The sequence below is a fragment of the Struthio camelus genome, chromosome 5 (assembly GCF_040807025.1).
Source record: "Struthio camelus isolate bStrCam1 chromosome 5, bStrCam1.hap1, whole genome shotgun sequence".
Classification (NCBI taxonomy): Eukaryota; Metazoa; Chordata; class Aves; order Struthioniformes; family Struthionidae; genus Struthio; species Struthio camelus.
Window position 1 is genome coordinate 44,530,648 of NC_090946.1, and position 27,050 is coordinate 44,557,697.

Here is a 27,050-nt window from a genome sequence, read left to right on the forward strand (position 1 = left end):
AAAATTAGTCCCGAAAGAGCAACCTGGATTCTTTCATTAAAACTACTACAGAACTCTGTTACTAGGAGTAGCAGAAAGCCAGAAAGAAATCCCATATGCAGGTTAAAAAAAAGTAAAATAGTGAATGTCTCTGAAGAGGATCAACCTAGTCATAAACCAGTCAAATCTGAGCAGTAATCAGACAGCAGAGCTTCACAACCTCATGTTTATTTTTTTCAGAAAGTATTTGTACTGATTTTTAAAGTCTGCTCTTAAATCAGTGTCAGGGAAAAAAACAAACAAATAAAAAAAGAAACCACACACACACACACACACACAATTTCTCACCTCTCTTTGACTTGAAGACTCTTCTTCTAGGATAGAAGAGTCACAATACTTTGTTTAGGCAGCCTAAATATTCTGACAAGGTCAGTAAATTGGCTACACTTTCTTCAAAATACCTGTCTCCTCATTATAACACAATAAACTGGTTTTATAAACTGTGCCCTTCAGTTAACAAGATCCAGATTAGCAGGTACGTATTCCCTCCAAGAAACAATCCCAAAAGTCAGACTGAAATGATCACTAATCATGTACTGCTCTGAAAACATCCTTTAAACCCACCAAACTTCCATGACACGAAAGAGCTTTTCGGGTAAGGCAGTCAGTTTGGCTAGCTGATAATAGAAAGAGTATAGCAAGTATTAATATCAGCTACTACAAGTAAGCTTACTCCTCACATTACATCAAGCAAAGTAATTATTACAGAAAGTAAAAGGAAGCTGCATTCTTTTCCCTGGCACAAAAAGCCTGCTATGTTCTCGTAACGAGGACAGAAGAAAAAGAATCCTAATGTAAACAACATTGTACAGCCAACTTTAACAATGGCAAGGCTAAGCAAAATCAAATCCCTAGGGGAATTTAGTTTAGTAGCTACACTATTATGAAAAAACAGAGTTCAAGACAGCTTGGTAGGAGTTTTTTAGTACCATCTCAAGCCAGGGTAGAGAAGTCATCTAAGAGGCAGCAGAGAATCACTTCTATGTTCTCAATTTTCTAAACTGTACAGTCTTTAAGGAGAGTCTTGATTTTATTGTTAACTTTTAAAACAGCACACATAATTTGATATTTTTGAGCAATACAGTAGAGCATGTCCGATTTGATCACAATTAATAAGATACAGCTCTGGTTAACAAAGACTGCCAGTATCAAATCCATAACACTACTACCTATAGATTTCATCACATTTCTTTGAATTCAACTCCCGTATCTGTCAATCTCCCAAGAGAAGACAAAGGAAATGCTTTGTCAATTTTATTGGGCAAGAACAAAGAAACAAGAAGTTGCTTAAATACGGTTACTCACTTTGACTTGTAACTTAAATCACACATACCAGACTCATTAACAAAATGTGGCAAGATTACTTCTGGTAGCTCAATTACTTACCTCCACTTGCTGATTCTTGCTCTTCTCCTTCAGGAAACGTAGCCTGGCTTGGTAAGCTATTCCTAGAACGAGTGACTGACTCTAAGTGTGAAGCCCTTCCCAACAGAGATAGCTCATCTAACACCTCTCCCTCTTTGGCCTCCAAATCAGATTTTGAAGTGGTTAATTGTTTTATGTTACCTGGTGCCATTAAGCTATTTGGGTCATTTAAGCAAGCCACAGTACCACTGTCCAGGCTTAATACTCTGGCACGATTCTTGGCACTGTTTGTGCTAGAAGTCCGACGTGTAGATCGTTTTTTGCTAATTCCTTCAGAGCCTAAGTGGGTTTTGTGAGCATTTTCAGCATCTGTGCCCCCACGTTCTTTAGTAATGTATTTGGTCTTTAGAGCACTGTACTTCCCCTCAGGTGATTGGCATGAATGGGAGGTGGTGCTGGAAGAGCTATCACTGCTGAACTGGTGAGCTGACTGCATACTTGATGTCCTGCTCAAGTCACTTTGATCACTGGAGTCCTCATCATGACAAAACACAGCACTGTGAGGTTTAGTACCAGATACGCCTCGGAAGGAAACATATTCCCTGTGCCGACTTGAGTCAAAACTACTAGCCCGCTTTTTTCCTGTCCGTCTCCGACTGGACTTGTGAGCGGAGGCTGTTCGATGTATTAAGCTAGAAGACTTTGGTCTAACATCTCCTTCTTTTTGTTTTCCACCTGTTTCTTTAGAAGTTCTTGAATCCACTAACACAGCTAGTTTCTCACTCTGCTCATCTCTCTGTTCAGCAGCCTTCCCAGGTGGCCTGTCAGCTTGCGTAGTCAATTCATTGGCATGTGGGTTCTTATTGGCCTCTTCAGAGGCAGAAGCACTAAGACCTTTCTGACTCTGCATCTCATCAGATGTATTAGAACCCTTTGTCTCTTGAACACCACTGTTTGTGCTCACTTCAACAGCAGTCCTTTCGCTACTAGTCCTTTTGTCAGTAGTACAACTACTGTCATCCTCTGAGTCAACACCACAGCTCTTTTTCTTGCTGTCGTTTTCTTCTTCTCTAGGAGACTCTTCCTCGTGCTCTGACAGCACACTCTCTATATGTGTTGAGCTAGTGTGTTCACTTTTATAGCTGCTGATGGTACTGTTAGTGTCACGATCAGTCCCACTGCAATAGCTTTCTGTTGAGCCACTACTTCGAGTACTCAGGCTTCTCAGACTGTCCACACTTTTGTCTGCTTTCAAGGATTTGCTCTTCCCACTCTTGGCCAATGGTTGGGGGCTGCTACTTTTCAGAATATCATCTAGTTGAAAAACTCCTGAAATGCAAGAGTTCTCAGCTAAGGACTCTTTGGATCCAGCAGGGGGCTTGGAAGCTTCTAACTCACTGACAGGATCTAGCCCTCGTCTTTGCTGATACAGAGGGAAGTCATTTAGCGAAGTATCTGGAAAAGCAACAGCAGAGCTAGAAGTCCTTGGTACACCTCGTGGTCTGTGATCCTTTCTATAGGAGTGAGAATGCAAAGTTACAAGTGAAGCTACTTCTGTGTCACACGCACTAGGCTTAGACTGGTCCACAAGCTGGTTGTTCGAGAGGCACACTTTGTCACTGCTGTCTCTTGGCAAATCCTGTCCAGAGGATAACGAGGGTTGGATGGAGACAAATGAGTCATTGGACACCAAACGAAAAAGCTTCTGATCAGCTGCCAAATCTGTTTTAGAATGGAAAATATTTTAAATGTTCGAGTTTTGCAATTAGCTTTACAACTGCTTGTCTATATCAGAAAGTAAATTTTAAAAGTGATAAATCCATCTGAAAGTACTATGCATTCGTTACCATTAAAAAGAGATTTTCTAGGATTTAAGCAAACTTGAGAATGGTTTTTTTCTTCCCCTTAAACCATTAACAGCATATTTAACCTAGCAGCTAACAAAAGACAACACAAATTTCTGACAAATTCCCAACCTTCTTTCTTGCTCACGTGTCTCAGGTAGCATTGTGTGTCCCAGAGTTTATTTACAAAACGGTCTAACCCTATCTCTTGTCATGTCTCTGTCATGCTGTAAAGTGTTTGTTTCACATAGATTTAAAATAAGAGGAAATAGTAAATTGCATCAAATTTGAAGGGGGGAAAAAAAAACAAAACAAAAAACCTAAACACACAAAGAAGAAAATCACCTTTTCTACCAGATAGCAGGTAAGTTCACACAGTTAACAAGGATCTGCAGGCACTAGAACGGGTTTAATCAGGGCTACAATTAAATGGCCTGGGAAGTTACTGAGAGTCTTCTGAGCAGCGCTGAACTCCAGTTTTGCAAAAACAAGCACTCACTATTCTAACAAAACTGATCTCCTAACTTCTAAAACTGGTGCTATTAAAGCAAATCATGAGGATTTACTATTGGTTCTTGCTCAGAATCATTGTTACTATTAACCATCACAAGATTCTTTTTTTTTTTTTTTTGGGGGGGGGGGTAGAAGTGCCACATGCAGGTAGCATTGAGAGTCATGTTATTTTTCTTTCTGGAATTGTCACCAAAAATAGAAGATCTGGAGGCCAAATTGAGTTACTACAATTGCTAAAGTTTTTGTACAGCATATTAGCATACATGTAACTTAAGAAACAGTTCATTACTTAGCTGAAAGCAGAATCCTGCTGCCAATCACCACAGCACTGCTACCCGTGATGCCAAGTCTTAAACATACTTTCTGTACTAAATCATGTAGTCATGACCCTGGCTACATTTAAGGAATCTAACAGTCTGCTGAGATTGGCCAAAATGAACTACAGTATTTCTAGACTTAACTTCCTGTTAAACATCACAAGGTGCTTTAAATTGGCAACCGATTTCCCTATGACTTTATACTCCATTTCAGTTGAGGCAGATTTTTTTTCATGACAAAGCTACATGTAACATAAAATAAAATAAAAAACCCGAAGCAGAAAACACACACAGAGACAGAAACGTACAAGCAGAGAACCTAAGGTAGCTGCTTGATTCCATATTAGGAAACACAGCTACAAAACTCTGTATTAGAAAACTCTACATAGTCTAGCTACAGAGAGCCTACCTCTAAAAACAGAACGCTGTGCAGACTTATTTACAGGAGAAGCTGGAAAACCTGCCTGACGTTAAAAACACACACCTTTTGGCTGAATGGGAAAGCAAAGTATATTAGCCTACACTGAATTCCATGAATTCCAGGCCACTTTCAGGATCAGAGAACTATAGTTTAGAAAGATACAAACTAGCTATATATTTCAGCAGCAAGGAGTCAAGTATACACTAAATACTTGTTACCTGTTAGAAGGTGCTAGAAAAAGAAACATGCAGTCAAAGAATAACATTCAAAGGATTCAAGCTATGCATCCCAGCTTCTTAACAGTAATAAGGAAAAAAGAGAGAGAGCTTAAAGATACCCTTTCTAGATTCTATCAACAAATTGCATGGATTTATTTAGCATCTTAAACAAACAGTCTTCGGTAGTAAAATACCATGTTTAATATGCAGTAAGAAGAAATTTTACCTTGTTCTTCACTCCCTTCTTTACATAGGCTAGAACTCTGGCCAAAACTTAAACTGATATCATCTGAGGTCTTTGCAGTGTCAGTATCTCCTGTAAATTTTAAGAAAGTATTATTACTCAAAATATTAACTCATGAATCTATAGGCAGTGCACATGTCTCATCTGACAAGAAACTGTTGCCTTTATTTCTTCAACTGGAGTTGAACACCAACAGTTACAATTAACATAAATTTTCTGATATTTGAGCGCAGATGATTCCTTATCTCTATTTGTTTTATTTCGAATATAAGCCAACTTTTGTTCAATTACACAGATCTTTCATGAAAAACTGGAAAAGTACATTAAACAGAGCCCAGTGGAAGTAAAAGACTATTCTTGGAGATAAGAAATATCTGAATATTCCTTTTAGCATGGCTGCCAATAAAAACGTGGAACAGATTTTAATCTAAGTCCTTAAGAAGATAAAAGGTAAAGAAAAATCAGGAAGGTGACAAAAATTCACACATCACTATTTTTGTCTTACTAGTCATTTTATCAGATTAGTAAGTTTACGAGATGGCAGCTTTCCATATTACAAATAATTCATCTTCTCAGAGATGTTTGCAATGGCTGTTCTCAGAGACGTTTGCAATGGCTGTTCTGGGCAATAATTCTGCTAGATGCTAAGTAACCAGAAATACCAAGTCATTGAAATGCAATACCAGAAGGGTCACTGGTCGCATGGAACTCAGAACTGTAGGGAAAAAGTCCATTCAAACAAGCCACTTGGCTCACACATACAAGCAAAAAAAGAAAGCACAGATTCTAGACTATCCTCTCCTAGTGTTTTAGACATGTAATTCGCAACTCTGAGGAAGACTTCTTCCAGTTAGTCAAGGCTGCACTTGCCTCACAAAAGTTCTGAGGATAAACAAGATAGACAGTATTTGGAAACAGAGTACACATGATTTGAAATGCTACTACAAAGTAATCCTAAAAGTAACTAAAAAAACCCTCACCTTTGATGGTTGCTGCTGTTCCCAGACGAGATAACCCAGACCCAACCTAGAAACAGGAAATTACATTAAAAGGTAAGTTTTCAGAAATTATGTAACTGTTATTTCTTATTATTGCGATGCATGTATTTGCCTATACACATAGTAGAGATTTTCAAAAGCACAAAAGCTTTTGACAACAGCTGTTAAGTCTTTTCTGCCTCAATGTTTCCCCTGGGAACAAAGCTGACACCCAAATTATGCATCCAATCACATCACTGCATTATTTTGCTTATAGCCAATGAACGTAGAGACTTCGCTATGTGAGTTTTACACATGCAGTTTCTAATGTGAGATTTTTTCCTTGAAAATACTTAATATGGAAGCAAACTACATGTGCAGTGGTAGACTAATAACTACTATAGTAAGCTGAATGCTTACTGCAGTGCACATCGTTGCCTAAAATGCTTAAAGAAAATACGTTAACAAAACACTTCCCTGTTGAACATAGTAAATATTGAGCTAAATCCAGAAACCATTCCATTTGGAAAAGACTTATATTTTTAGCAAGGGCACTTTTCAGCTCTATCAGGGAGCTGATCCAATGACCAGGTATCAAAAAAAAAAATGCAACTGTTAACACACAAAGTGGCAGGAGCACGGACAGGGGACATGGCTGGATGATCCCTGCTGGCAACTGAATAAACTTAGATCAGTTTAAGCTGATCATTATGTTGTACCTCATTGCTCCCCCTCATTCTTGCAAATGCCATTTTTTTTTGGAAAGCAGTTCCCAAGTACATAGACAACAGTTCCCTCAAAGTAAACCGATTAGTGGAAGATTGTGCAGTATTCCTTGTTCTATTCTTTATTTTAGTTTAAAAAAATAAATCACATTTTGAATTTAGAGTTTCTGCTTTTTAGTCACATTTAAGAGCCAACCAGTACGCAAGTAGCTCCTCATATGAAAACAGTTTGCCTTTCTATGTACACACTGCAATCTGTAGCGGATACTTTGCAGAAGTGCTAAAGCAAACTTAGTCTTCTTTAATAATATTTCCAGTACTGCTTCTCTCAAAGAACTCTGAATACCACACAAAACGACATAAGCTTCAAATAATTAAAGTATTCAGAAATAGAATAGCAGAAGGGTGTTCAAAGGCACAATCTGAACCCTAGAGATACAAAATGCTAGCAACTTAACTGAATACTTCTTGGGATGCTGTATTTCAGAAGTTTAGTGCAACTGACTCAAAAAAAAAAAAAAAAAAAGCACAATTTTACCAATTCTTCTCTGTAAGCACAGCAAACAGAGTAATCTGAACAAGCGTGTAAGTTTTATTCAGCCATTCTACAGCAGAACAACAGCTCTGCTATACATGTAATGCAGAAAACAAGCTGAAGACAAAAAAAGCATTTTCTTTACTACTCCATTATGAACATTTTTAATTAGTCATTTTGCCATATTTCAACTATTTCCCCCCACTTCTTGCCTTTGGATGCGGCAGCTGAAAACAAACGCATCAGTGCTGAGGCGGGGGGGGGAAGCTGAACTCGGGTATTTACTGTTCAAACACCCTTTTGACAATGAAAACTCCATCACAGGAGGCTAGCAAGCACTAATTTTATCATCACGGACACTTTTTAAACACTATCCTTCCTCTAACACTAGCTTTAGTTCTGTTATGTCACCATTAAAGCACACAGGAAAGAATACAGAGTTTCTTCACATTCTTTAACATTAGAACTGTTACTAATGAGGGGGGGAGGAAGGGGGGCAATAACACTACTCCAAATAGAGCAGAGACACACAACCCCAATCTCTCCTTCTACACGGACTATCACTTCATACTTCTTGTATGTGAATACGTTCCTATGAACACTACAAAATATCTGCTCTCTTCAGAAGAGAAAGTCTCTTAGAGCATATCTATGCTGTGTAACATCGTTATGAGGTACCTCAGTCAGCTCTGAGTCCAGAATACCAACATCATCATAACACTACGCTCCCTTATATACTGCTTGCCCAGAGATCTAATTAGAATGGACTCAATATTGTAATACTGCACTGAGAATTTCCAATTCATTCAAAAATAGCCTCCGTAACTTTAACATGATGTTGCATTGCCCATTGTCAGCATAACCTTACAGTCTGGCCAGCTAATCTACTTGCCCCTGTGAAGAGTTGGGAAAAGAAAGATGCCATGACTGGCTCAACATCACAGCCAAAATAAACGGGACAGCATGCACACATCTAAGAGTCCAGTGCCTATACAGAAATGGAACAGCTTCCCCAATGAAATTACAAAGCAACTAGAGCATAATGAAACTGCATTAAAGTCAAAGAAAGCCAAGTTCTTCAGCCCTTCCATCTGCTGTACTGCACCCTCTATTTATTGCCTTCTCCCCTCTCTGTTTGAGGATCAACATAGTGAGAATCTTACACATGTAATCTAAGAATAAACCATTTTAGTCTTTTCATTTCCAGCAATTTACCTGGCTGTGGACATTAGCAAATGAACATTTTTGATGGCAGTCTGATATGTCAGGAATAATGAGTTTTAGAAAGCCATGTAGTGTGGCAGTGGATACATTCCAAAAGTAGATTACATGGGAGCCTCCTCAAAACAAATGCAATCGAAATTTACCAATTAAGCACCTAAAAGACAGGGATCAAACAAAACTAAAGGCAGGGGAGGGAGGCAGAACTCAAGGATGAAGTTATGACTTCAGCTATCTAATGACTAACTAACACCAAAAGGAGGCGAGAATGCCACCGCAGTGGTTCTTGCCCGACCATGCCATAAGCCATTTTGATTTACTAAATCAGAAGAAAGCCAACCCAACAGTGAATACTTTCTACTAGGACAGTAAGTTGATCCAACAGTCACTAAAACAGACACAAGATGGGAAGAGCTAGAACCAGGCAACTCGGAAAATGCAATGCCACCAGAATAAAGCAGTGGAGAAACACAGAAGCATAAGTTGTTGGACACAATACAATCAAAAGTTAATATAAAACAAGAAGGAAGTTTTGTTTATTTTAATTCCAGCAAAGGTTATCCCTGCAGGTTGCAAAGCCAGCAGTGCTAAAACAACAACAGCTTTAATTCTTACCTGGTTGTTTGGATCTATTCCAGCATAAGAATTGCGTGAACTACAGCCAACAGGGGGAGTTGCTTCTCTTATGAACTCTGACATCTCAATCCCTCCACCAGGATCACTGAGAGAAAGATAGAAAAAAAATAAAACAAACTATACTTTGAATATTAACCTACCAGTTAAATACAAGAGTTCATCTGTCTACACTGAGTCCAGATTTGAAACATTTTTCCCCTTTTCAAATATCAGGGGTTCAAACGTACCCCAGTACATCTCAAATGAATACTGCCCATTTGATGGCACAAGCTCCGTCAGGACTGCAACGCACAGAAGCCTTGGAACTCCACTGTCACTGGCCAACTCAAAGTGGGAAGAATTAGGAGCTACGTGGAGTTTTGAGATACTGCCACACAGATATTATACACACTTACACACACTGAGTAAGGCATATAACTTTCAGATCCTCTGTCCAACCGGACTATCCAGAAATAAGTGAATAGAAAAAGTGATAAATAAAACTCCTTTGAAAGGGGAAAAAGGACTCAAATTGATGAATGTCCTTGTCCTTATCCAGACTGGATCTAGGAGTAATACTTCAAAGATGGGTTAACAAAGTAGCCACGCACTGCCAGGGGAAACTGACAGAATCACAGAAACACATAGGGATGTGGTAGCTCTCCCAGGCACGCAAACCACTTCTTTCTACCAGGAAATAAGTTACCTGAGGGGAATTTATAGCCCCTATCAATAAATATTTTAAGGTGCAATACATACATACATATAATCCCCTACCAATTTCATACTTTCAGAATTAATATATGTGGTTTTTAAAAACATTTTCAAGTCACATCAAATTATAACTCAATATAGTTCAGCTCAAAGGTTTCTATTTAATAGAAAATTACAAAAGCAAGCTGGGCCTGCCCCATTAGGACAGGTGTGGAATGAGTAGGATGCGTGATGATTTGGGGGCTACAGCTCTTAAATCAAATCTAGGCTTGTTCATTAAAAATCAAAAGAGGGAGGAACAGGGGCATCTTTTCTCCCTCTCCCAATACAATTATCTTCAACTAACTTGATCCAGGAGACTTCTGAATAGGGTTAGCTGCAAGGTAACGTGCACTCACACCCTCTGCTCCCCCCCTCCACCCTCCTTCGCAAAGATAAGACAAATAATTACCTTCCAACAGTCAGTGATCCACAGCTGTGGAAAGTCAGCTCCAGCATTTTGCTGGACAAAGAATGCCTGAACAACCTTTCTCCAACTGGAGCAAAGGGACCATACATGTAGCCCTGTGCTACCTCTAGAAAGTGGGACAGAAATAGACAGAGGCACAGCAGGACTCAGTACACAGCTAGCCTTATTGGTATCTATGCAAGAAGACCAACACCTAAACAATTTCGTAATAGATGGACAAGGAGCTGGAATATTATCAATAATAGCACAGCCATTCATCACTAGATTAAAGAACCTGAAACATCCTTCATTCTACACTGACATTTCAGCCTCCTTTAATAGCTCAGAGGGGCATAAGAGTACAACCCTGGGAACCCTTCTAGATTGTAGAAGGGAGGCCCCCTAAACATCTCTACAGCCTGAGCCCTCCTACAAAGACATGGCAAATTAGGTTTGAACTTAGGAATATATTACTTCAGTAAAATGAACTAGCTTAACAGACAACCACAACCAGCTTTGAGCTAACAGAACAGTCGCAGTCTGTCTTCAATAAATTAGAAAGAACAGTGAAAAGTTACCATTCAGTGCAGCTCAGCAGTGAGACAGAAGCATGCTCTTTTTGCTGGTTGTGTATAGAGTGCTCTGACGAGATACTGTCAATGCTAAGGCAGCGTCAGGGAAGGGTGGAGGGAGGGAGAGAGAGACTGACTTAATTTCATTAACTTCACCAGCTTTAGCCAATCAGGGAATATTCCCTATGTAAATATTCCAAACACACTTGAGGACAGAATATGAAATTAAGAGCAAACGCTAAGCGACCACTTTTCTAAGTTCAGCATACTTTATGATGAAGATTAAAGACATAACAAATAATGCCTTTCACAAAAGGAAGGAATTCTTTGTTCGAATAGTTTATTCGGAACCACTATGTATAATTAAACTATATCCTTTGAAGTAGGAAATAAGTGAATGAGAATAAGCTTTCATACAGAGAACTGGGTAGAACAGATAACCAGGGTGTGGGATGGAGGCAATTTGGTTAAAAGCAAATCAGCAGAGAGCAGCATAAGGAACAGTACAACCCAACAACCATACTCCACTCACAGCTCCTATATTCTGTGACAACACACACCAACTAAGGGATTAAGAGAATCTAGTAACAACATTTAAAAAAAAAAAAAAGATCTGCAGGGAATGGGCAGGAAATATAGATTTCTAGAATTAAGTATTGTATGCTTAAAGGATTCCACGTGCCATTGAAGTCCACATCTTAAGAGTTATCTTCTGTTAGCGTTGCAGTCATTCCTTTCCACTATTAAGTTCTAGAATCAGTTTCTTACATTTTGCTGACTTTGTACCTTAGAGGAAAGTGCTGCATTTATCAGTTTGCAAGCAAACATCAATGAAGTAGAAGTGAAGTTACAACATGAACCGATAAGACTGAGCAAACCACATCCAGCTAATAGCAACAGAGCCTGCTGTGGAAGGGGCATCAAGGAACTGCACAAAAATTAAAATTAGTATTTCTAACCAGAAGTAGCTGCCCTAGCTAAAATTACTGTAGGCAACTCCATTACACTAGCGTGCTGGAATTCAACTAAAAGTCTTAAGAGACTGCAAGCCCAGATAAATTCAGAAGTTTAAAATCTGACTTAAGCTGAATGACTAAAAAGAAAATCTGATGCTAGGACTATAACTTTCAGAGAGAACTTGGAATGAACAATTTTGATTTCAGGACAAAATGAAGAAAAAGTTTTATTCTTTTGTTTTAATACACCTTCCTCTGTCCTTAATTTCCGACTAAAGCAGCAGGATAAGTAGTCAGGAGAGACTTCTTAGAGAACACAGAAGAACAAGAACATGTTCTGTTAACTCTAGATCAAGATCGTTTCAGGTTAATCAGAGACTTTTTTTTTTTTTTTTACAGCTAGAACTAGCAATTACAACTCCAAAAGGACAAAACTTCAAGCTTAGCAATAGGACTGTCATTTTCTCTGATTAGCAAAGAGAAGGGATAGCGAAGGTGGGGCAAGAGTTGTAGAGATTACACTTTATCTCTTCTGATCATACTTTAAGTAAATTCAAAGATTCAATAAATAAACTGCATCTTCCAGGTATAAGTTTTATTCTGTAACAAAGTGCCCATGAAGTTCATGTACTACTATGAACATAGGGTCCCTATGCGGATACAGAGCAGGAACACCAACATCAGCTCAATGCTTCATACTACATCATGGGTGCGGGCTAGATGAGTGGACAGTGAGGTGGCTTGAGAACTGGCTGGATGGCCGAGCTGAGGGTTGTGGTGAATGGTGCAGAGTCAAGTTGGAGGCCTGTGGCTAGCAGTGTCCCCCAGGGGTCAGTCCTGGGTCCAGTCTTGTTCAATATATTCATCAATGACCTGGAGGAAGGGACAGAGTGCACCCTCAGCAAGTTTGCTGATGATACTAAACTGGGGGGAGAGGCTGACACACCAGAAGACTGTGCTGCCATTCAGAGGGACCTGGACAGGCTGGAGAGGTGGGCAGAGAGGAACCTCCTGAAGTTCAACAAAGGCAATTTTTATTCCTGCACCTAGGCAGGAATAATCCCATGCACCAGTCCAGGCTGGGGACTGACCTGTTGGAAAGCAGCTCTGCCGAGAAGGACCTGGGAGTGCTGGTGGACAACAAGTTAAACATGAGGCAGCAAGGTGCCCTTGTGGCCAAGAAGGCCAATGGATTCCTGGGTTGCATGAGGCAGAGTGTTGCCAGCAGGTCGAGGGAGGTGATCCTGCCTCTCTACTTAGCCCTGGTGAGGCCTCACCTGGAGTACTGTGTCCAGTTCTGGGCTCCCCAGTACAAAAGAGACATGGCACTCCTGGAGGGAGTCCAGCGGAGGGCTACTAAGATGATTAGAGGGCTGGAGCACCTCTCCTATGAAGAAAGACTGCAAGAGCTGGGCCTGTTCAGCCTGGAGAAGAGAAGATTGAGAGGGGATCTCATCAACGTGTACAAGTATCTGAAGGGGGAGTGTCAAGAGGATGAGACCAGCCTCTTCTCCGTGGTGCCCAGCAACAGGACAAGAGGCAATGGGCAGAAACTGAACCACAGGAAGCTCCACCTAAACCTGAGAAAAAACTTCTTCACTGTGAGGGTGACAGAGCATTGGAACAGGTTGCCCAGAGAGGTTGTGGAGTCTCCTCCCCTGGAGGAATTCAAAACCCATCTGGACATGATCCTGGGAAATATGCTCTAGAGGACCCTGCTTGAGCAGGGAGGTTGGACTAGATGATCTCCAGAGGTCCCTTCCAACCTAAACCATTCTGTGATCATACCGTAGTGGTCACTGACAAAAGAAAAGCCACATTCCTATCCCCTAAAGCAAGAGGAAAAGTTAAACATATTTTAAGATATCTATGTGGGTCCACTGATACTTAACAAAAATTACACTTACCCTGTTGCATCTACTTTTTCTGTGAGGGGATCAGGATACTATATCCCTATTCCTTAACGTTTGTTTTCACAAAGTCTCAGACAAGCTTAACTGACATCACCCTGTCAAGCAAGAATGAAATCAACAATTGTACTAGAAGTTACAGAAGCAAAGGCAATCTTTAAACTGCACAAGCTTCTTTAAAAAAACACTGACTAGGGAATTTCAAATTTATGGAGAAGATGAGACAAAAAATAAGGCATCTCTCAAGGAGCAGCAAGTTGACTTCTTCGCTAAATGTAAAGTTTTACGAGAAAAAAAATCCCTCCAAGTTTGAACCTATTCAGAAACTGATATGAACAAAAGATAAATTAGAAGTCCATATAAGCCTACAGATAGAAGTACACCACTTTTGCCAAGTATCTGGAAGCATCACTTTGCAGAAGAACAACTAAAAAGACTTCAGAAAGAACAGCTGTTCTAAAAACATAAACAGAATCCCCCAATATAACTTTTGATAGATATAACTATCACTTAATCCTTCAACAGTGCTACTACTCATATCCAAAGCAGACTCTAAAAAGGAGAAGAGTACGTTTTTGACAACTCTAGAAGGACAGTTTGGCAGATTATTATAATCAGGTATCATGTGCTACAGCCTGAGCTATTAAAACAGATATACTTCTTATGCAAATATCTAATGTATGTACGTTCCCTTAGATCTCCCCTATATTAACCCTACACTAAGACAGCCAAGGGGAAAAAAAGTCACCAATAAAACACAAATCCTTCCTACTTAAAGAGAATTTTTTTTAAATTATTGTTCCAAGATAAATTTTTAAATTATTGTTTAAAAATAAGTTTTTAAATTATTGTTCCATTGATCAAGAAAATGACAGCTCAATATTAAAAGCTCACCCTACATCTCCTCTGCTGGTTTGAATGTTACTGCAGAGTTCCTGTAAGCTTCCAGGCAAAGATTAGTACATACTGTACCCCCCACTTACCAAAAAGTAACTCCATAATTTCTGCATTGACCTTGTTCCCAGTTCTAGCTAAGAGACCTGAAAGTGGGAACAAGGATCATATAAAAGTTAATGAAACTTTATTTGGCAAGCAGGACACACAGCATCAAACTAACCTCCACCTCTAAACTCAAATGCTTAGAATGTAGTAACTTGACCCATGTCGACTGCTCTTCAGAAAGACTGAAGCTTCTAAAAATTTTCAAAAGTAACTATTCACAATACTAGTGCAAATAAGTTCCTTATCAAGTCTTAGATTTTTTTTTTTTTTAAGCTTCCAAACAGTAGCTAAGGACCACAGCTAAAATATGCACTAGCAAGGCTGCACTTCAACCAAATAGGCAGCTGGCATACTTTCATGCATTTTATTAAACAAAATGAGTATCAATTTACATTTAGGCAAGCATGCTGCCAAAGTAGTTTATAATAAGAGTTTTAGTAAGCTGTATGGTGATCTAACTGGAGTCACAATTAACATCAGCAGTTCAGTTACCAAGTACAACATGGAAAAAAAGGTCAGGTTATAAAAAATTGATACAAGAAGTTACTGTGTATCAGCTTTAAAGGCCTCTAAGACATGGTTTGCACTGACCATACAAGGACTGAGCTGAGAGTAGATACAGAAGAACTTAGGTCCACCACAAGAGAAGCTACTCCATCCAGGCAATAAAGTCCTCTCACTTCTACACTAAGTAATTTAAGGAGCATTGCTTTAAGACTTCCTTTCTTCAAGCATTCTGACAAATAGATTTAAGAGGAGTCTTTCACTTACATTTCCCTATAGCATACAAGCACCTCCACATAGAAGTTTCCAAGTTTGAGGCTTGTTTGTTTGTTTTAAATCACTACATTTTTAAGAGTCAGGACAAAATACCGGCTTTTGAAAACTATTCATAGGTACTATTACCAGAAACCCACAGACAAGACAAAAAAAAAAAACATTCTTCAAAAACTGATTTACTGCATGAAGTCTTACCCTTATCACAGCTCTAATTATCTGGAGCCAGGCAGAAGATCAAATAATAAAGGTAATAACACATGTACAGTCTGATCAGATTGGTTAGGCTGGCCCTGTTGATGAGTCAACTTCTGCCTCCTCTTTGAGGAAACAGTCTGGTCAAAGGAAGAAAACGCATTTAGTTTTGGATGCTGGTGACAGAAAAGGCAGTCCTGGAAAGGAATTCTAATGATAATTCGCAAGCAGGACCAATTTCATTACAGTTAAGCAGTTCTGGGATTTCCAGATTCACAGGATATTGCTGTCCTGGAGTAAGTCTACAATCGGAGTCAAGCGTTATATCCAACTCTTGCTTTTGCAAAACTAAGCAAACTGAGCCCAGATCAGACGTTCCTTAAGTGATACGAGAGTCAGGGTATAGTACATGGTCTCTGCCAGCAAGATTTTTAAAACCAAGTCTACTGCTGAGATAAAATTACTTATACCGGTTGCATTCATTAAGTATTTAGTGACCTAATCAGTACGCATTTTCCATGGCGTTGTTTCAGTGCTTCCAGCATTTCCACTATTATTCTAGTATTTCTATCGGTGAAGAACTGGGGAATTAACATGAGTCCATGACCTCAACCTAGTATGTAAAAAGGAGTCTGTTTTTAAAAGATCAGACTTAAAAGTGTTTCAGAACCACTGAGGTCTGCATTTATGTTCTTCAGTGTTCATTTCAACCACCATTCCAGCTACACATCTGATGAAAACATAGTTGCTTATCACTTGAAGCAGTGCACAAGTATTGGCAGCCACCTTACCTGGGCCCATTGCTGTCTTTTCTCTTAGCTGAAACACTGCTTTGTTCTGTTTTTGCACCTCTGTCCATATGCTCATTGGCATTCCTCTCCACAATTTCTCCCTCATCCAGTGCCCTGTGCAAACGGTAATTCACCATCTTCAAAACGATAAAGAGAGCTGCTATCACCGGGCAGTAGACAGCTACTATCATCATGGAAGAAGGAAGGGCCTTTCAAAAGAGAGTTAAAAAAAAAAAAAAGTTAATGAATATAAGGTCAAAAGTCTGTAAGTATACATAAAGCTACCTAGAATTTAACAGTTTGTTTCTGTTTCCACACAGAAGATATCGATCACACCAATAATTAAGGACAGAAAAAAATACCCAAACAAACATACACCACACAGTCAAATCTTGTAGAGAGATTTTTGTAAGTTAGCGAGATAGAAAAAAGGTGTTCCGTTAGACTACACCAAAGCATCACAGCAGCACACTAAGTAGAGCTATCGAAGGAGTTTAAGAACCAGGTTTAGTTCTTGTCCTTGCTATCCAGACTATCAGTATGCAAGTCTGAATCTAAAAGATTTACTGTTAGAATAATCTGTGTCATACTCAGTATTTTAAATCTATTGTTATGAACAGGGAAGATCAAGAGATTTTTAAGCACCTTAAATTAAAACTAAGCACAAGGTAAGCCCTTGTTTTAGGACCAGTACACAGCAGTTGTTCCATTTTGGAAACAGCAATACAAGTTGGAAGGCATGGCTGGGGGAGAAATTCTGCTCAATTCAACCTGGAGGTTTTCACTTAGCTTGTCAGCTAGCAACAGCTACTCTTGCATGAAACAATACTGAACAGTCAAAAACATAACCCTTTCTCACTTTATTAAAAAGTCAATTTACATTTTCTGGCTCACAGGTTTGAGCAGCAGCTCATGTCAACCTGCAACACAACATGCTACAAGGATTGTGTTAGACCAGAACGACTATGTTAGATGCCTCTCCATGGGCATGTTATGAAGAGAATTTCAGCTGTGTCAAAGGTGGCCAAAAGCTACATGAAAAACCTCAGGCCTGAATTTAGTTTTTGAAATTCCACCCAAAATTAAGACCTCTCCCCCAGTTTTTTGCCAATGTCCAAAAAGTTCTTACAGATCTGTCACTTCAGCAACAGGTACTCAGTAAGCATAGCCTATTAGCTATTTAAAGAAATATTAGAGCACTAGAGAAGCTTAAGTTCTTTCATTTCAAGGCTTTTTACCTATCCAATTCACCTTTCACTCATACTTTTGCCACTTCATTTCCCCAGTCAGTCACTGAACATGAGATATTAATTCTCAGTCTTCATCCATAAATACACCACTTCCCTTACAAAAGCAACAGGATGTACTCAAGTTTGCTGCTTCATTTTCCTTTACCTACTAATGGTAATAGTTTGATATCAAATTCTAACACCTTCTTCAGAGAAATATAATAGTCAGAATTAAATAGCATTTTATCCAGCAGAAACACGAATTTAGTATATGAGGAGAATAAACGAACGACATTTTTAGACTTCCTATTCTAAAACTAATTCCAGGTTGTTTGATGCACCTAGCCACCCTCCACACACAAACCACAGTAATAGAGAACCATTTTATGGTCACAGCCCTACAAATATTTTGCAGAAAGAGAACAGGAACACAATCAGAGAACAAGACCTAAAGCCTTCTCTGTGTGGCACACAGAGCTAATTTCAGTCATGTAAAGAGATCTGATTAAAACATTGATATTTCTACATATTCAAGAGCTGATTAGACCTGGAAGAACAAGCAGTGCTCATCATGTAATTTAGGCCATGAGTTTACAGAAACAAAACAAAAAACCCCACCTGTTTGAAGAGATCTCCAAATATAAAATATTGTACTAGTGAAGTGGATAAAAAAAATAAATACTTCTAAACACCATATCAACTGTTGACTTTAGAACAAAACCAATCCCTAATCTGGCTGTCCACTCTCTGGCAGGAAGCAAAAACCAAAAAGACAACATAACATTTCTAAAGTCAAACAGGGATAAATAATTGAGTCTGGAATTGATCATAGCAAAATTACTTATTATGATTCTTTTCTTGAAGAGATTTAGTTTAACCTACTTCATTTCCTCCAAAATAAGTCAATACCTAACATAAATGTTTGAAGGAGGATGGGCAAACTAAGCTAGGGTATGCTGATTTAAGCTTTGTCTGCCATCACTCATGCAGAGCTGGACAAGACCTCAACTTTCCCTGACAGGGAAAGATTCACTTACTAAGCACCACCTCAGAAAGGGAAAGAGGAAACAAAGCTATCTAAGACTGCATGAGTAATCAGTCAGAAACCACAATGATAATGACACCTATACAACCCTGAAGCAATGCTACAAGGGCTTCCTCAAGAAATGCAATGCCTTGACAACTTCAGAGGCAGGTAGCTTCCTCCAGGCACACACAAGCCCGTTAACTTTGGCAAGATATATCAGCTTCCCATAAGTGCCAAGCAGTCTGCTGCCCCATTCCAAATACTACTTCAAATGGCTTCTTCCTTCCAACTACCTCGTGTTCAGAAGCCATTACCAGAGGAGTCAGCTTAATATTTGATGGCAAAAGTTAGTCTGTGATAGACGTGCCTATGCCTTCCCAACTGGAGAGCTCTTCGTTTTCTCCCCTCTGCTCTGACAGGAATCAGGTCACACCGCGTATCCAGCGTAGACTTTACATTCTACATCTTGGTCTGCAAAGGAAAGTTTTGAGGACAAGGCAGCGGGAAGCAAGAAACTAATACAACTTGCAGTAAACCCAATAAAGAATTCAAGAGCGCTTTTACTCGTATCCCATTTTCACAGGATTGCAGACAGCTAAGAACAATTCTTAGTATTTATTAATTATTCCTCTCTAGATAGGGTGCATACTGTAAGAATAAAAGAAACCTGAACATGAACATGTCCACCATACTCTGCTATCTGATCATACTTTCCACTAAATCTCATGCTGTGGCACAGCAGTACTGTCTAAGCTACCAGCAACTGATCTGCATCACAGCCTCCAGAGAAAGAGTGTCTGCAACACAACCCATTTTTCTTTGCAATACTTGGAATCATCTAACTTCCATTTGGGATCTCTTCTCTATAACCCAAGTTAAAGTCAAATTAAAGTGAGATTAGTAGCTTAAACCTGCTTGATATTTTACTGCACTTGACAAGAAACAGGTCTCTTGCCAACGTAACTGGGAATCCTATACAATACCATCTCCAAGATTAAAATAGGAATCCCTAAGAGTCCTACCTATTTGCAAAAAGGTCGCATTTCAGTTCTTTTCACAAGTGGTTAAGCAGCCTTTTTATTAGGCCCAATAGACTAAAAGCTCAGGCTAGAGCTTGTTAGCAGGCACAAACTGGCCACAAGTCCACACATACAGTAGCATTTCAGAGAGCATCCCATTTTAGCGCACAGCAGTATAGCCATTTCAGTTAGCACCAAAAGAAAACTTGCACAGAACAGGACTGTTCACAACTGAAGGTTTTGCAACTAGAAAAAGAGGAGTGAGCTAGACATGTCCATACATAAACTGCCTGCGTAAGTGTGTTGCATTGAGAAACTTCTACCGATAACTTCGGTAATCTAATGGTTGAACAAACCCAATTATTAGATAAACTCTTAGCTAAGAGTATTTCTCTGCATCCTTAAGGGAGGTTAAGTAGTACCTCTAAAGACTAAGGGGGGGGGAGAAAAACAAACACACACACACCACAAACACCCATCACACAGCCTGGACTTTCTACTACCTTTCCTTCAGGGCTTGCTTCCAAGATTTAAAACTTCCAAGGCAACTTATGAAATCAATACTACGCACGTTGAGTCTCGATATCAAATAATCAGCAGCTCTTTCAAATCTGTTTGTAACTCTTCTTCATCTTTCCTCTATATGACAGAAATCACATACAAGCAGCAAAGGATAGCACTCAAATTTGAGTTTCTCCTTTTCTAAAGCACATTTATTGCAAGACACTATTTGGGTGTGGTCTTCAACTGCTGTGCTATCAGCCTATTGTCAGCAAAAAGCATCATCCTACTCTGTATAGCAGGCTACCAGCACCCATAGCCAACTGGGCTAGTAGAAACCTAACCACAACAGGCAACCAGGGTCCTACCACTGTAGTTCCTCGAATCACCTGAGATGGGGTGGGCCACAAAAACAGTTGGTCAGATAAGGAAAAGTGATGAAGAACAGGAAGATGCAAGAACATACAGTTATAAAGAGTGGGACCGTCCTTTCTGGAAGCAGCTGGCTGTTAGGTCAGCTCACTTGTATCACAGCATACCCTTTGTGAAAGGGTTGGTAGGAAAGCTTAAGCATTCCCAAAGTCCAAGTGTCAGCCTAGAACAGAAGGGAAATCTCAGAGCAACAGTTGCAGGGCTTTCAAATACATCTATTTGAACTACAAAGGTCTCTTTACATCTTGATTCAATGTTTCAAATACAAGAGTGCCAAGAACTAAAACGAACTCCACTTGATGACAGGATATGCTGCATACGTGCAAAGAAATTAGCAAGACTATGAAGTTGATCTTAGCTAACCACATCATGCTTTAGCTAGACACTGCAAATACAATGAAGAATTTCCTGACTCTTTTCAGAATAAAGATGTAGGTGTTTCCTACGAATATTCATAGGAAAGCCTTCCACCCCAAAGTCAAATTGCAAGTTCTTACATAAAACTGCTATCAATCAAATATTTACTAAGCAATAACAGTTGCCTTGTAAAATTCTGTGAAGTTCAAGCATTTTATGGTCAGTATCTTATACACACATTCATACCGGAAGAGAAGACAGACAACTATCAGGAAGCAGCAGATCTAGTTTTGTCACCATTTTTTGTTTATGAACACTTAGAGCACTAAAGAACTACTTGTATTAGGAAGTGTATTCAGTTATACTTTACCTAGATTTTTGACTGAAGCTTCACATGTACAAAGCCAAACTTTTAGTAACCAAGAACCTATATATGGCTTAGAGTAAGGTGAGATACCAGGGACTCTTGCCATACATCCACTTCCAAGTACTTAAACTCTTAGTTTACCTACTTAAAACTGTACTTAAACTGATAGAAGTGCTGTTTCTTAACCTATCAGGAACTTGGCTAGAGGAGACTTTCACATGAAGCTACATTTACATGATCTATTACTACGCACACAAGTCAGGAAATCAAATGCCTATTAAATGAACTGTTATCTAAATGAGCTTGGCTTTGACAGTCAACTTCTGTAGGTACAAGCCCATCACCCAAAGCAAGCTTCAGTTCCGGCTCCTCTTCAGTCACTGATAAAACTGGAGCCAAGACTTAGCCCCCCTTCCAGGCACATGGGGGGCTGGAGCAGCATTTTGACTGCAGAGATTGCTCTGGCAGCTCCTCTGCTTCCCCCTCCCCTCCTAGTAGGGGCATAGAGGCATTGGCCTCTGGATTTAGGATGCCTTAGCTTTTCTTAACTCTGTCATTAGCTTTTACAACTGTCTTGTACAAAAGTTTGCTCGTATTGTAGTGTATTTTTCTTCTCCCATTTTCAGTTTTGGATTAGACAAAAAAATCAAGGATTGACTCTTATGACAGATATGCAGAGTAACAGGCACAGTTGAGTCTATTACTAAATAGAAATTTTACAAGAGCATAGATTGAACTAGTCTAGCAAGCAATACTTTTGCATGCATGCGGCCAAGTCACAGATCTAAGAGTAAAGACTTAGCAGTTTCACTTATCCAGACTCTTCTCCTCTACTCCCCATTTCCTTTATTATCTATGCTTTTTTGCCACTTTTCTGCCAAGGACAGTCAAGCATATAAATACACATGCGAAAGAGACAACTATCTTGATCTGTAACATAGATGCATGTATGCATACATCTTCTCCCCCTCTCCTTCATCAAGGGTACAGACTCCAAACTTTCACATGTCCAAGCTCAGAAGGGAGATCAGGGACCAAGGAAGAAAAGCCAGCCAAATCCCATTGCTAGGTTCTTCAATTGGTTTGCAACACCCAGAAAGCATCAACCGTCTAATGCTGTCCTAACAGCATTGCCATTATACAGGCACAAAGAAGCACATGGATTTATGATATGGCTCGCTGATGATAACCATTACCAGACCCCCTTCTGAAGCTACCGGATCAATACAATGAGGAAAATAGAGGAAAAAGATCAGCAGTATTTGGTGCAATAAACCAAGTCCTTAACCCATGAAGGCATCTGAATTACAAAATCCAGAGAAGATGAAGTGTTTCATTACTGTTTGAGGTTAATTAACACTTGAAAAGTGATTACTGTAGGATGCACATGCAGTCTTGAGAACCAGCTACAAGCAGAGTGCTTAAATGATCCTACCTGCCTTTGTTGCTACAAAACAACTTAGAAATAACTACAGTTGTTACTGCCCTGATGCAGCAAAGCAAGAGCATGAGCTTGGAATTCCTATGTGAGGAAGTTGTATACGCAATGCAAAACCTGCCAGCATTTTAAGGTTTTATATATACACACACTTTTTTTTTTAAAAAGACATCCAGGGTTGCTTGCCAGCAACAAGTCATTTGAAGCTAGCTTAGAAATTCCCTCCCACACCAGTGAGCCACATTCAGAATTCAGACCACTATTACCTAAGGTTTTAGCAAGTTCTGCTTGTTTATGTATGTCCTACAGCAATGCAACATTTACTACTGTCTATTCTGAAAAGAGTCTAAGAGATGCTAAAAGGCTGAGATGACCATCACAGTTCTGCCTGTTTAGTTTATGTCTAGACAACACTTAAACTGCAGAGGGTGGAAAGAGGGATAACAGCCAAATATGATTCAATCTACTTGAACTTGTGACTAATCTCTGTACTTATTCTCAGGGAAGTTGGCATTTGTTGTTGCATCTTCAACTTGTCCAAAGCTATGAAGCAAGAGAATTTCTCTGACCTGAACCAAACCTGAAGCAGCTTGCTTTTTGCCTGTTTTCCCCTTTCCACAGGGAAAAGGAAACACATTCAAACAACGCTGAAGTTCACCCCATAGTAACCGAAGCCTAAGTAACAGAAGGCTCAAGTGCCAGTCCAGATCTATCAGTTATCAGAGATCTATCAGTTGTCAGAAGACCTACATACAACACAGATCAGACCCCCTTCAAAAGTCTCCTGCACATAAAACATAACTCATCACATTTACAAACTGCTTTATCAGCAAGCCAGTGCTAGTTAAATAAGCTATTTTGCCAAAGCATAAAAGCACTACTTCTGAAAAAAAATTGGATTCAGAACCAAAAGGATCCTCTGCTCACATTCAGTGGAATGTTAAATAGACACAGATTCTCAGTTTTTACGGAGATCTGTTTAGTTGAACATCTGATCTAGTTGCTGTCACATTAACTTTCCTTTTAAAAACAGTTTCTCTCAGCCTTTAGTTTCCTTGCCAACAGTCTACAGTTTTCAGACAACAAAGCCTTGGAGCTACCTTTTCCAAGAACGTAGTAACATGAACTGAAAGGTAAATGTACAGAGCTGCAACCTCCTCTTCCACATTAGCCATTTCATATATGAAGTATCTCATATTGCATCTTCTATACTTACAAATTGCTTTTCAATAAAGCATAAACACCTGAGCTGAGAGCTCTAAGGCTCTGCAACTGCACTCACACAGATTTTTCCCTCCCAGGACTCATTCCAATTCAAGTTTTTCCCACAAACCAGTTTCTGCTTTAAGTTGTTACAGCATCTGGACCTGGCAGATCTGCAAATTATGTTCTACTTCACCAGCTCAAGACTGGTCACATTACACCTAGAACGATCACACTGTTCTGCTGCTGAGATGCTTGAAGAACACCAGCGTTTTGTAAGTCACACACAACAAACACAGAAAGACAAACAAGCAATGACCAACAGGAAACTGATTCCCTTCTGTCACAGGCAAATATACCTTTCATATGTCAGTACAGATGTTAAAAAACATCTGGATTTAGAGGTCAGTGTTTTAAAAACCTTAACCAAAATGTCAGATAAAAGATATGCTCAGTAGGTGTTCTCCCAAACCAAGTATACCAAAGTCTGGCTGCAAGCAAAACCACAGATTTATCACTAACACCCAATCCACATATACTACCAGCCCACAAACAGTGGGCTACATCACACCCAAATGAGCTTCTACATTATGAACCCTAAAGAACATCCCTCTCCCAGTCTCAAAAGTCAGAAAAGAACACAGTACCACTGCCAGCCAGAAATACTGTGGTTCCATTCCACAGCTTCCACCCAAATTGTGCTTTTTCTGCACTATCAGTAGACCTAGAGTGGAAGCTAGAGTTATCCCCGTCTTAAAACTAAGGAAAAACTCAGGCACGGAGAAGCGCAAGCAAAGTGCCAAGAGACCAGCCCCACCGGAGGGGCGCCAGCCGCATCTCCCCAGGGCAGGCCAGGGCTTCCTCAGCGCCGCAGCCCCCGCCGCTCCAGCGCACCCGGGCCGCCTTGCTCGCGGCTGCCACGCGGGCCGCAGCACGCAACGGCGCCCAGGCCGGGCCGGGCCCGGGTAGCGTCCCACCCCCCCGCGCCGGGGCCCCCGGGGCGGCGGCGCCCAGGCGGAGGCGCGGGCAGAGGGCGCACGCGGCCCGGCCCGGCGGCGGCGCCCCCCCCGAGCCTGAGGCCCGGCGGGGTACGGGCGGGCCCCGCTCCCCGGGGCGGCGCGGCGCTCACCATGTAGAGGGTGAAGGGGAAGCCGAGCAAGAAGAGCCACAGGTAGAGGTGCAGCGCGTTGACCCCCGCGCCCTGGTGCGGGTCCTGGTACCAGCCGCCGCTCAGCGCCGCCCACACGCCCTGGCGCAGGATCTGCAGCACCTGGGAGCCCATGGCGGCCCCCGCTCCGCCAAGCCGGCCCCGCTCTATCCGCCCTGCGAGCCCGGGCAGAGCCGCGCACCGCCCGCGCTCCGCGACAGCCCGCACGGCCGCAACCACCACCGCCGCCTCCCCAGCAACGCCGCCGCCATCTTATGTCCGGGCCCCGGGCCGGCCGCCCGCCCCCGCGCCGCCGATAGACCGGCAGCCCTTGCGGCAGGGGACGCCCGCCCCGCGCGCTGCCGCCGGGGAGGGGGGGTGCCTGCGCATGCGCACGGGGCGACGCTGAAGCCAGCGGCGCCGAAGCCGGCGACGCCCCCTGGCGGCGCGGAGGAGGGAGCGCGGGCGGCCGCCGCTAAGCCCGGGCCATGTTGGCGAGCAGCTGCTGGCGGCGGCTTCCGTCGGCCGGGCCCTGCCGGGCAGGCGGCGCCCGGCCTGCCTATGCCCACGCTGTTGTGGGGAAGGATTATGTTTAAAACGGGCGTGCGGCGGGCTGCGGCCCTCTCCCCTGCCAGGTGGGGTCCGTCCCCACGGCAGCGGCCCGCGGTGGCTTCTCCGGCCTGCTCAGGGTGGCGCTAGGAAACGGAGGGAGAGGTGACACGTCCTGAAGGGCTTTCCCCTCCCCCTTTCAAGATGAGTAGTTTCTAATAAAGCATGACGTCCTCTTCTTATCACTAAGGGGGATGACATCATCCCATCATACGTTCTGGTTCCTGAAAATTAAGGCAAGATAACGACATCTCCCGTTTTTAGAACCCTTCATTTTGCTGCTGATGCATGACTTTCCCCAAAGCCTCGAGCGCCCGTCCCCACCACAGCGTTCGTTTCGCTACTGTTTACTATTGTTTTCTACGCATAGAAAACCAGAATTGTTCAGATTTGTTTCCAGCTTTTGTAAAGGAGATTGCAACACAGCACGCCACAGGCATGTCACCACTCCCAGAGCTTTAAGTCTGAACTTCCAGACTCACAAATTTTTACAGAGGATCGACAGAGGATTGTTAGTTCCCATTCAATCCTGGCTTTTCAAACTTTGCCCTTAAACAAATACATCCCCAAAACCATGAGTCAGATAAAAAGAGACAGATTGGGGAAAGAGTTTTGACGCTGTTGCCAAGCAGGGGAAAGGGAGCTCTGTTCCTTCAAGCCCTACGAATGAGTAATGTTGAGAATCCTTCACTAAATTACCCAGCTCATCATAGTTTGGGGGAGGGAGGGGGAGGCACCTATGAGAGCACGCTAGGATATTGTTACTGTGCTGGCAGCACCATCCCACCTAGTTTTCTGGCCTGAAACCCGGTAACTCTCCGAGTCCACCAGGTACATAAGGGGGGGGGGGGGGGACAGAGCCTTCTGGTTGTCTGTTGAGGGGAACCGCATGCACGTAGTCTCCAAATACTCAGCCCTGACTCATGATGAACGTGCATTTGGACCTGTGTTTTCAAGAGACTGTTCTAATGCCGCAGTCTCCACGGTGTTTTTCTCTGTTAGCTAAACCAGTGGCAGCATTTGCTATTCTTGGAAAACCAGAAGATAGAAGTGACTGACTCAAAACAGATGTAGCTAATCTATTTTTTTTTTTTACCCCAGTGGGGAAGCAGGGATCGACACGAGACCCCCAGTCATGATGGCTCTCTTCCCACATAAACAAAGCATATTTAAATTTAGTGTTTCAAATAGCACATTTCTGAATATGAGATTGCTAACAATATTTGGTAAGGGCATATTTTTTCATTCTGTCAAACAGTATTGAGATAGGAAAAGAAAAAAGGATGGGGGGGGGGAAAATCAGAAAATACCTATAGAGGATT

The 27,050-nt window shown here is 41.3% G+C and overlaps 1 protein-coding gene across 11 annotated transcripts in view; it reads right to left on the reverse strand.

The window, feature by feature from the left end:
• Positions 1-25,423, reverse strand: part of PCNX1 (pecanex 1) — a 92,472-nt gene extending 67,049 nt beyond the window's left edge. For 4 of the 11 annotated variants that reach the window (XM_068946118.1, XM_068946121.1, XM_068946119.1 and 1 more), the window contains exons 1-6: positions 25,102-25,415; positions 16,400-16,608; positions 9,035-9,140; positions 5,942-5,987; positions 4,944-5,033; positions 1,426-3,126 (exon numbers count right to left, since the gene is read on the reverse strand). In XM_068946118.1, the coding sequence (XP_068802219.1) occupies positions 1,426-3,126; positions 4,944-5,033; positions 5,942-5,987; positions 9,035-9,140; positions 16,400-16,608; positions 25,102-25,254 (2,305 nt within the window). In that variant the 5' untranslated portion in view covers positions 25,255-25,415. Of the gene's footprint in view, positions 1-1,425; positions 3,127-4,943; positions 5,034-5,941; positions 5,988-9,034; positions 9,141-15,611; positions 15,702-16,399; positions 16,609-25,101 lie in introns of those variants that run through there. The other 7 variants (XM_068946124.1, XM_068946123.1, XM_068946127.1 and 4 more) reach the window with 5 other exon arrangements.
• Between the last annotated feature and the right edge of the window lie 1,627 nt (positions 25,424-27,050).